This window comes from Botrytis fragariae, assembly GCF_013461495.1.
Source record: "Botrytis fragariae strain BVB16 chromosome Unknown tig00000054, whole genome shotgun sequence".
In the NCBI taxonomy this organism is placed as follows: domain Eukaryota; kingdom Fungi; phylum Ascomycota; class Leotiomycetes; order Helotiales; family Sclerotiniaceae; genus Botrytis; species Botrytis fragariae.
The window spans coordinates 944,020-955,802 of record NW_023500993.1 but is presented as its reverse complement, the minus strand read 5'-3'; the positions used below and the strand labels follow the sequence as shown (position 1 = coordinate 955,802).

The window sequence follows — 11,783 nt, the reverse complement described above, 5'->3', positions numbered from 1 at the left end:
GTATATCCACCCATATCCACCCAAATGTATCCATACATTCATAACGCCATTGAAAACTGTTCTAGTTGCCTTTTCTTTGATCACATGATGAAATCAAGCAATATCCACGTTAGACCTGAAGTTGCACTGGCATTTGCACTCCGCAACTGGACATTCCACGTGTCTATCAAACCAATTTACCGCATGATCCATATGAGCAGCATGCTTGCATTTCATACAGAAAGTCAATTGATTGCCCATTCTCTTAATCAATGGATCCTCCGAAAGCTCAGGCCTGTCCGATCTTGGAGAGCCACAAATTTCTAAACATATTCCGCAGCGAGGTAGGTGCGAACCACAGCGAGGGCAGCTAAGACCGGCATTAATACCGCTAGACATTAAAGGATTGCGTTCGTCAGCGCTGGAAGAGGGACCGGCAGATGAATTAGGAGGTGCGGGAGCAGCGCCTGTAGAATTATGACGATCGTTTGCCGAACGGTTATCGCAAAAGAGACAACGAAGAGTAACTTGACGGATGGGAGGTTTGATAACTGGAATACCGTCTCGTTGACGAGACTTCTTGGCTGAGCCTTGGTCAAATTGGACGCGTAGTATAAATTGTTGATGACGATTTAAATAAGCTTGGTAGTCACGACGCCAGGCATCGCAGCGGATGTCGGAAATGTAACGAGGGTAGCAGAAAGACATGATTAAAATGGCGGTTTGGTAGTCAAAGAACTTTGCGACATATTTCGCCAAGATGTCGACCATGTTGTCCGTAATTCCCGCAAGAACGATGCCTTCGATGTCTCCATGTTTGATAGCTTCTTCCATTTCCTGGTCAAGCCACTCCGTAAGTTGTAGGTCACTAAGGTATCTTAGAGCCACACCGGCACGATATCTCAATGGTAAAGCCGTCTCATTTGCGATGACCTCCCAGTCTCTCGTTGTAATGTAGCTAAATATAGCTCTTAGATATGGATCGTCCGACATATGAGCTTGTTCTCGAAGTGTCTTGCTCCAATTGGAGAGATCAACGTTGGGAGGACTCTTGACGGTAACATCGAGTGCCACAGCAACAAATACTAGCTCTTTGTCTCCACGTCTGAGGATCTCAACTGCTTGTTCAGGCTCGCCCTCAAACAGCGCCCGTGCAGCTGCTTTAGTAAATTCTCCTCTTCCCTCTAGACGAGCCAACATGTCTTTCAGCTCTGCGGCAGGTGTTGCAAAACTGCACTGGGCAAGGCACAATTGTCGGTGTTGGGGCTTCATAGTTGGCACACCAGTATATTCTTCATGGCCGACACGTTTATTTATAGAAGCGATAAGCCGTTCCCACTGAGTGTGATCAGGGATAACAGTGCTCTCAACAAGTCTTGATTCGGCCTTCCCACCAAGATTATTGTTCCACAAGGTATGAACTCCCAAATAGCTTAGGTCAAGGGTCGAAGACAGCATACCGTCATCCTTAGCAGCTTTCTCGGCAACTGGTAGTGTTAAAAAGTTTCAAAGATGATAAAGAGAAGGACATACCTGAAATCCAATACCACACATCTCTAAGCCATGGATCTTCCCTGACTAATGATTTGTTCTTATTGCAATCCAACAAATAACCGTTGAGAGCACGTTGAATGAACAAATTATCAATTAGCATAGCGTCAGCCTTAGAAGATGGTATGCGAGATTCAAGTAACATTTCGTGCATCTCCCTGCTTGAACGAATCTCGTTTGTCGATAGATTTTGAGCCTTCGACTTTCCCTTGCCTAAAAGACTCATAGCGGATAATCCATTACTCAAAGAGCCAAGACCATTATAATCACCAACACCGCCTCTTTCAGCAAACTTTTCAGATACTGGATCGTTGACGATCGAAAGCTGCCGGTCGATAGCTTCTGCAAAAGTTGCTTTTGTAAAAGCTGCCCTTTTGATCTGACTGCCAGGGATTTCCGCTTTAGCTTCTGATGCTGGAGCTTCGGGACGCTCAAGAGCTTTGTCGAGAGCAGCCGCTAAAGACTTTTGGACATGTGCAGTGTTGTATCCGTCTGGCCCAAACACTGGCGTATTAAATTTCAACTCTTCTGCAAAAAGGGGGCCAAGGTTCGCCCGACGCTCTGTGGCATCTGCAAAATCCATCAAAGTATGATAGGGCACCTTATCATGGTTATGTGGCGGTTGCCATGGCATGAAGTCCATCATTTGACCATTGCTAGAGGGTGGTGTCTGCATAATCTCAAATGATCCCGAAGCCCTTAACGCAACAACGCGTGGCTGCAGATCTGTATTACCTAGTGTTAACCAATCAAAAGAGACAATTCTATCCTCTTGCCTGCGACCATGATCTGGGTCTAAATATGGATATTCGAGATCAAACGACTTCTTGACCTGAAGTAACTCCGGGCTTCCTTTGACATCATCTTCAGAGCCAGGATCGTAATACTCTTTGTTAGTCTTCAAGATTTGAAGCTGACCCGCATTTGAGAGAACACCCAAAGTTCCTCGATGCTCTCGGCAATAGCGCAATGATTTAATATACGAACCCTGTTTATCGGTAGAAATGACCTTCTTTAGTTGCAGAGCGGCTCCCCAAACATATCCATCGTTATCAAAAGCATCTAGATACATTGGAGAGGCTGTGGCTCGTGTGCTGGCACGTCTATCCCAGACCATGAGTCCAGGTTGATCTAAAGAGGAGGAGGCAAAATAGTTGGGGTCTGAGTAGTCGATAGTGAGGTTATTGTTGCATTTAGTTTGAAATGTGATTACTCCGCCGCTTGGATCTATTATATTTTAGTATATAGATCTAACAATGTGAAATCGAACTAACCTCTGAGATCATGGATTCGAACACAAGAGTTCTTGATACCAATAGCAAGGGTTTGCGGTTGATCCTCAAAGAACTTGATGCTAGTTACCTGTTGGGTATTGTCAGTAGCGCCATCAGGGGTGCTTTTCTTACATCCACTCACGGTGGCCGACTCAAATTTTCTCGGTTCGACCGCATTATTTGGTACCTTCCATCCTGTCTGAGAGGTATCCCAACCAGTTAGACGTTGATTCACATCCCAAATCTGCAGGGAGCCATCATTGCGAACTCTTTCGAGACCGATTACTAATAGTCCAGTAGTATTAAAAGCGACAGCTTGACATGCTCTTGGCTGTTTTATGGAAAGGGACAAGACAGCATTAGAATTATCGTCAACTCGTAGTAATTGAAGTTCGCCACTAGAAGTACCAACAGCAACCAAGCCTTCGACAACTGGCGACCAGTCGAAAGTGTTTAAAGAGGGAATATCAATGTAACGAGATAAGGGTTCATACTCGAATTTACCTGGCCGTGCAAGACCCTTCGCCTCATAGACTTGAAGGATTCGATAATTTAAGTTGAACGCAACAAACTGTGCACGAGCCGAGTTTGGCGACCATCTAATGATTCCTTCCGTCTTGTCCATGTTTGCCGGAAAGTGCCAATTTGGTACTCTATTCCAATCTAAGAGCTTAACCCTTTCAACTCTTGCGTTTCTATCCCTGGTTGTATCGCCAAATACCCAGTGGGTCCTGATACCAGCCTGCAGGAAGTACCTATCAGCTGATCTGTCTGCAGTCAAGGCAACTCAGCAGAACTCACCCTTTGGACGAGAAGTTGCTGATTGCGAGGGTTTCGGTCGGAATCGGAAAGACGTGAAATCGAAAATAGTATCGTTCACAACTTCATGATTAGCACAATTTAGCTCTGGGTAGTTCTTGAATTTGTAGCCCTGCTGCTCTACAATATCCGTATTTCCAAGGGGATTGTTTATATTCTCAAGGTTTCCGACTCTGAAATCGTAATCCTAACCAGAGCAAGTAGCGATAGGTTTGAATACTTTATTAGTTCGACTGCTCTGTGATCCAAATAAATTTGGAATAGCAGGCTGCCCTGAGTCTCTCGATCTATAAGTCAACTATTAGTTAGATAGCTCCCAAATCTCATGTATTGCTTGAAAGTTGATTCTGTAAATCTTCTCTCTCGCCATTCGCAATGGAACAGTGACATATAAATCTGCACTGAATTCGATCTCTTCAATATCTACACGTGAGAAAAGTAAAGAAGAAGTAATAATTATCAAAAGTAAACCAAACTACTTACAAGCTGTCTGCTATTGCATTCTTTGATGGCTCGTGCTCCGTCGGATTAATATTGTTCCATGTTGTTTCGAAGTGGATTTGGGTGTGGAGGAAATAATATTTTGTAAGTTTAACAAATTTGACAAGGCTGAGCAACTACAACAAATTCAGCTTTGAATCGATTTTTTATCAATTCAACAACAACATGGCACCAAAGCGTAAACTTTCGGAGTCTGATGCCGCAGAGGTGGTGCATCCATCTAGACAAGTTCAAGTCTACGGCGATGAACCAAAACCTGCAAAAAAACGAAAGTCAGAACCTGCATTTAACAAAAAACAAGCTCATGCTTCCAGTGTTAACACCATAAAGAAGAAGATAAGAGACATCACAAGGAAGCTTGAAAGGGCGCAGGATCTTCCTGCAGATGTGCGCGTGGAGGATGAGCGAGCTCTTGCTGCATATCAACAGGAATTGGCTTCTGCAGAAGCTGAGAAGATTAGGCAAAAAATGATCAAAAAATACCATATGGTCAGGTTCTTTGGTATGTTACTCCCTCGGCACAGGATTTGTTTTCCAACAGACTAATTGGGAATTATAGAGCGTCAAAAGGCTACCAGGCAATTAAAAAAACTTCGAAAACGTCTACTGGAATCTGAATCTACTGAGGAAGTTGAACAATTGAAGGATGAAATGCACATTCTCGAGGTAGATCTCAATTACACTCAATACCACCCTCTAAGTGAAACATACATCAGTCTTTATCCACCAAAGGGCTCTGGAGAGGACACAGAAGATAAAGCGACTAAGGAAAAACCTCCAATGTGGAAGGAGGTCGAAAAGTGCATGGAAGAAGGAACTCTTGATCGATTACGGAATAGAAAACCAGATGTCACCGTTTCGACTACAAAGCCTGTCAGACTTCCAGAGAGAAAGCTTGTAAAACCCAAGTCAATACCACAACCAAAGCCTGTTGTGCAAGCCCCAGCTATCGACACTACAGGGATGAATCGACGCCAGAGAAGAGCTCAGCGCGGGGTGAAAGACACCAGGGCTACAAAGATCGCAAAGAACAAATCTACTGGATTTTCCAAGAACCAAGCTTTTGGAGCGGTGGAAGGAGCAAGAGCGGATGAGGCTCAAGATGGTAATGTTAGTGATGGGGGTTTCTTCGAGGAGTAAGGGTAATTTTATGGAGTTGGACTGTATTACGATACCCGTTTATCAAACATGTTTAAGTGAAAACCATGACTATCAATGTTATACTGTTTTAACTTTTAATAAATTATGCTTGCTTTCTTGAGACGTTATGCTATGCTTCACCATTCAAGCAGCAGTCTGCAATTGGGAAGCACTAGAAGCTGATTCAGACAATAAAGTTTATACTGTGTTGACTGTGAACGCTCTGTGAATAGAGACTGGCCAGGTAGCAGTAGATGGCACTTTGTAGTATAATGAATCTGTTCTTTTGTTTCTGACCCTTTGCGTTCATATGCGAAACGGCGTTAAACATAATGTTGTATTGGGCGCATCTCATCTATGATGATCCCCATGTCAAGACCAAGATTTATTCTCATTTATTTGCAACGTAGATGATGACGACTACTTTCGACCCAGCATGGGGTATTTTGACATTTTCAAGCATTTTATCCGGCCAAAACATCGACATGAATGCAATTGTTCGCAGCAAAGCATCTCAAAAATTCACCAGCCCCCCCACTCACTCCAATCCCATCATCTACCTGGACACCCATAAAGTATTCTATCATCAATGACCTACCTAGGTACTTCGCCACCCAAAAAATGAATTCCAAAGAGCAAAAGAGATATGTTGAGTATGTCGAAACTCACTCCGGGAACGTCAGCAACGATGGCTGAGGTCTTTTCGGAATTGGGGCACGCAGAAGCGTGACCGTGGTACCACCCATCTCTGTTTGTTTCTGAAGGTAGCATTGTTGTTTGAATGTATATTCCTAACTTATGAAAAAGTGAATATATACAAAGCGATATGTAATCTATGGTACCAAGTTTGGTTTGTGAGCCCGCTCAATTACATGTATAATTATTTTGTGGAAGGGCATTCGGCATTCTGTTTTTCTTCGCTTCATACTTGATGGGCTATTACGACAGAGCCATAGTATTACTGGCGGTAAGAGAATTACTCAAATTCAGGTCTCAAAAGACTAATAATAATACCGCGCGGGTGGGTATACAGGACGAGTGTGATGAATACTGTGCTTGTACCGTATTAGAAGATATTATAAATATCATCTGTCCTCTTCAAATCAATCTACTATGATAATACTTTTCAAAAGCGTTTTAGTTTATACCGTCTTAGCAGATTAATGAGAAAGCCGATAAGATCACAAACCTCTACAAAATCATAAGAGACCTTGTCATACTGCGCACAAGGATTTTCGGTACCACAGGGTAGATTGTGTTTTGTAGACTCACTGCGGGGTAAGTGCCAGCACAGATACTCATTCCAATGCAGGAAACCACAATGGTTGAATTGGCAAACATTTGAAACAATCATTTCCTGCTACAACAATACTAAATTTCAACAAGACTGAGTGTTGAAAGTTGCGAGCTCAACAGCACCATGTCATCTTCACCAGCATTTAATGAAAGTTTCAAACACAGATTTCGTAAGGGACTAAATCGATTGCGGCGTAAGTCCAGAGACTCTTCGAAGGATGCCAATATCAATTCAACGCCGAGAATCCCGATAAATTCGAACACACTTGCGACCAAGTGAGTATTATCTTTTGAAAACCAGACTACGCTAATCAATCAAGCAGTACATATTCAAGCTTGGAACGCCTAACGTCGCAAGCCAGTTCCAATTCCCTAAGCCAAGCACATGATCTCTCAAAGGAACTACCTACTACCAGAGACAATACAGTTCAAACCCAAATTGATCAGAGCACTGCCCTTCCGAGAATTCATCTAAGCGGTATCGAAGATGACTCCTCTTCTAATCACTTGACGCCTAGCGTTGAAATTGACTTGGCCGTTGTTTCTTTAGACGTTTGGAGCGCCGCATACCGTGAAGCAGTAAACAGTCTTGGAAAAGACATAAATCTTGCTATTCTTAAGGGTGAGAATCTTGCGGAGCTATTTAAACAACTTGAGACTATTGATAAAGAGGTGACTCAAGAGTCTCTTTTCTTGAGAGGAGTAAAGTATCTGCATTCTCTTCAGGTACCACTAGACAGTTTCAAGCTGGCATTAGACCTGGCCAGCCCGTTGACGAGTATTGAACCCACTACCTCGATGGTCTTTGGTATTATCAAAGGCGTGACAGCTGTAAGACTATTTTACCATAATCTCTCACTTTGCAATTTCTCCCAGAAATATTACACAGAAAGCATTAACTTACACCTACTATATAGATTGCTATTAGTATTTCAAACGCTGATCTCAATTTCGCGAAACAAATCGGACAAATGCTAGAACAGCTCTCTTATATTGATGATTGCGACACGCTTGGTCAGAAAACAAAAAAGATAGATATACATAAGGTAGTCTGCTGCATGCCCTTTGAAAGCCTATTTAACAGTTTACAGGCACTCGTATTGGTATATCAGAAGCTTCTAGAGTTCTACATTACCGCATTCGAGATATTAACTAGGAAGGGAGCAAAGTTGGTTATGAGACTAATTCTAAAGGACAGCCATCTGCCAGATATTGTCAAAGATTTTTTGGACCATGCTGACAACCTCCGAAAGCTTGTGCAAAAAGCCACATGGGAGATTGTTGAGGATATCAAAATTATGCTCTATGATTATGAAAGTATGTTATCCCCTATTAAGATATGTTGACACAGCCTGATTGGTCTCTAGTTGCAAGGTGGTTAGGTAGTGAGAAGATGAGTAGACAAAACCAATACCATGTCTCTTTGCAGGAGATTCGAGTTGATGAGGCTTGTGAATTCTTGCTGGAAGATACAAAATTTATTGACTGGCACCATGCCACCGATTCCCAACAACTAGTAATCCTTGGCGACATGGGCTGCGGAAAATCTGTTGCCATGGCATATCTTATAGATGAGCTACGCCGACAAAATGAGCACCAATTGCCTCAGCCTAAGATATGCTACCATTATTGTCGAGATGATGAGACTGGTCAAGCTATTTGTATCTTCTCAGTTTTGATTTTATCCCTTCTTGGGCAATTATCTGGCTTGAAGAGAACATTTTTCGAATGGTATAAGCAGGGCGCGGCTTCCGGAATCGAGCTTGCAACAAATTCCAAACAACTAATTGAATGGTTACTAAAAGCCTTAGAAACACTCGATCGCCCACTCTTCCTTGTGATTGATGGTCTAGATGAGTGCGATCGAGCTTCCCGGAGAATTCTTCTCAAGTCGTTGAGAGATCTGTCCCAAAAAACTCCGAGACTAAAAGTTCTACTCTCTTCACGACCCGAGGAGGAGATCTTGCAGCTATTAAGTGGTATGGCCAAGATCAATTTGAATTCTGATACTGAGCGAGATAGAATTATTGTTGAAAAGACAGTTGAGAGGCAGTTGTCTTACTTATCGAAGCCCGTTAAAGTATTCATATCGCAGTCACTATCTCGTTTGGCGCAAGGAAGTGCTATTTGGACAAAGATGACAATTGAGCTCATAGAAATCCGCGGAATCCGGGCGCTTGGTCCAATGCGAGCTTTCTTGGAAGAAACACCACAACCTAAACAGCTTTCGAAGCTTTACGCTAATCTGCTTTCACGATACACTTTCAAAGATCCGGAGAATCAAAAGCTTGCTATTGTAGCGTTAGAAATCCTTGCCATCACCCGAAGACCTTTGAGTATACTAGAACTCGCTTGGGCCGTCCTCGTGGATACGTATGAGGAGAAAGATATTAGTATGGATGTTCTTTCCGAACTCGTAGATCATCAGAGAGTCATCGGCCTAATTCAGCCATTCATTGCTCAAATTGATTTCAGCGATGTCAGAAAGCATCAAGTTAGACTTGTACACCAGTCGGTAAAAGAGTTCATTTTCAAGGAATTGGCCCCAGATTCGCCTGGTCCAGGGAATTTGGCTATCTCTACTCAAGGAGAAATAGACCAAGTGTTTATCCAGCAACGCACTGAGAGCCTAGAGGCAGGCATCATGAATATGTGCATCAAGTATCTTCTCCTGGAACATGTTGGAAATGCTGATCTATTCTCTGAAGAGCAAGTGGCAATCGAAGAGCTGCCTCAAGATTTCAATCTACTACTCGACGATAATGATGAGTCGAAAGACTACGATCCTTATTGTACATGGGAAACCTGGGAGGAAAACATGATACATTACCTTCCGACTGAACGTGGCTTTGGTGAGCTATTTGTCTACGCTTCTTGTCATTGGATTGAGCATTTCAGCGCTGTTTCAACTGAATCTCTATTACCGAGTCTCGAAAGTATAGAAAATCTATGTCAAGCTGGTTCAACCCGTCTACATAATTGGATCACACAAAACTGTCGTCCGAAATGTACAATCAAGCCTAGGTTCGTATTCGACAGTAGTCTTTATGATCCCCTCAGTATCACTTCGCTCTACGGCTCAGAAGACATGCTTCGGATTATGCTTGAGAGCTCAGACTTCCAAAAAATCAAATTCCTCCCCAATCCAGCTATAGGTGCTGCGGAGCAAATTCTTCAATGGGGTGATTTGTCCAGACTCAGGCTATTAATGAGAAGTAAGATTGGATATCAGCTTCGGAACCTTGACTTTTTTCTGCTTGTCATGAAACAGTGGTCTAGTAGAATGGCGCATAATAAATCTCGCAAAGGCTGGGACGTAGTATTTGATCTTATTGACGATGTTTCGGATATAATGGTCGAGGAACGATGGGGCGATGAACTCTTCCGTATGGCTGTCAGTATCGGCTGTATGCCTATGATCCAGAGGTTACTAGATAGAGCTTATCGAACGGTAGAGCTGAGATCCAAATTGTTTAATAGGCGCGAAACCCAACATCAATTGATTGCAGAAGCCGTTGTAGGGAATCACGTGGATGTTTTGGAATACTTATTAACGCAACACGATATCGAGGCACACCTTCATTACCAGAACTCACATGGTGAGAATGTGTTGCATCTAGCATCTCGTTTCTGTAATCCCGCGATATTTCGAAGTTTAGTACCTCGTTGCAAGGACATTGTGTGCCAGACGGACGATCAGAACAATACAGTCTTAATGCGAATCATTATGAGCCCCTCAACTGCACAGAACCGAAGCGAGTCAGCACGAATACTGCTATCAGAAAGTGGAGCCTATGAGAGAGGCACTTTTCGGGATGGGCAGCAAGAATATCTAAGGGAAGCGATACGACTTGGCGATATAGATATGTGTCACACCTTGATTCGAGTAGGTAAAATGAATCCTCTTCTAACGGCGATACACGATGACGATGATCAAATGATATTGAAAGATAAGACTTCTGAGAATGAACAAGGCATATCAACAATGCTAAAACTACTATGCGCGCATAGTGACGAAGGGTTGACATAGGCTAAATGATTATCATCGTTCGGGATATTTATTCAATATATTGATTTAGCTAGTTCAGCGTGACGAAACCATGGCTCTTACTACTGCAAATTTTCAGCCATTCCTAACTTCTTACTCATCGACTTCTAACCCTCACTGATGTTCTCGGCTGAAACAATAAGGTTTCTTACTGAGTAGTATATAGACACGGACCCAATGTATATGCACTAGTCCTTTATATAGAGCTCAACCCGTAGCAACAAGCATATCTAGATTATCATCAATTCAAGAATCATACGTAGTCATACAGAATGGCCTTCAATGCATGGTGGCCATCCCATGGCCATAACAGCAGATAGCAGCGCAGACGTTTCATAAGAATGGTAAACTGTAAGATCACTGTAGTGTAAGTTTTTACAGGTGAATGAAATGATTCGAGATAATAAATGGGGATCGGCCTATTCTTTTCCAAAATTACTGGGCCATTACAAAGTATATGGTCTAGTTCGATACCCCTTATCAAATCATTCCAGCTTCATCTTTGCTTGAGTATATAGATTTTCAATTTAAACGGAACTCAAAATAAAAGAATGATCAAAAATGGGAGAGTATTAGTTTTATATTTAACTCCCTCTATAAAAGATTTATACAAGATTATATACATAAATGAAAATCAATGAGAGTAAGTATTCAAAAATAAACTTAGTATCTTCTATAAACCTCAAAACTCTATCTCGATATTCATTCTTAAACCCCAATGTAAATTGATATTTTCTATTACTGGGATTAAAGCAGGAACATCGACGTACAACAGAGGTGGGAGAAAGCTACAATAGAAGGAAAATAAAATTCCTAATTAATATGAGATGTTTTTTGATACTCTCTCGGTCTATAGTTCTAATTGAGTAGATTGCTCTAGATTGAATGAGAAGGTAACATTTTTTTGTATAAGGAATTTACTTCGTAATAGCTTATGAACTCGTAGAAGCAAACATGATAGAAATGTACTTCATATCTAAGGGATAGAGTGGCTACCATTAAATATGAAATCCTATCAGTATATCCTCAAAATTGGTCTTGACTAAGAGATATTCTTGCTGAAATTGTAAAGCTCCAAAGGCTTTTGTGTACCCTGCATCAGAGCCCAGTAAGAAGTATTACAGTATCAGTCTTGAGTAGCTAGACACTGTCTCACGGTTTCTTGACGTCTACAG

General features: G+C 42.1%; 3 protein-coding genes across 3 annotated transcripts; 2 read left to right on the top strand and 1 right to left on the bottom strand.

Annotated features, from left to right (window-relative positions):
• Positions 1-93: 93 nt before the first annotated feature.
• Bfra_005066sa (putative wd repeat domain-containing protein) lies at positions 94-3,429 on the bottom strand (the record flags this gene model as incomplete). The annotated part of the gene is made up of 4 exons (XM_037335453.1): positions 94-1,466; positions 1,513-2,757; positions 2,805-2,892; positions 2,947-3,429. 4 exons carry the CDS (start codon positions 3,427-3,429, stop codon positions 94-96), a joined length of 3,189 nt encoding a protein of 1,062 aa, XP_037192548.1.
• An 860-nt stretch (positions 3,430-4,289) lies between these two features.
• Bfra_005065 (putative rrna-processing protein efg1 protein) lies at positions 4,290-5,264 on the top strand (the record flags this gene model as incomplete). The annotated part of the gene is made up of 2 exons (XM_037335452.1): positions 4,290-4,626; positions 4,684-5,264. The coding sequence occupies 2 exons, from the start codon at positions 4,290-4,292 to the stop codon at positions 5,262-5,264; spliced, it is 918 nt and encodes a 305-aa protein (XP_037192547.1).
• A 1,420-nt stretch (positions 5,265-6,684) lies between these two features.
• Positions 6,685-10,590, top strand: Bfra_005064 (putative ankyrin repeat protein; the record flags this gene model as incomplete). The annotated part of the gene is made up of 4 exons (XM_037335451.1): positions 6,685-6,836; positions 6,884-7,391; positions 7,478-7,877; positions 7,928-10,590. The coding sequence occupies 4 exons, from the start codon at positions 6,685-6,687 to the stop codon at positions 10,588-10,590; spliced, it is 3,723 nt and encodes a 1,240-aa protein (XP_037192546.1).
• Positions 10,591-11,783: the final 1,193 nt, after the last annotated feature.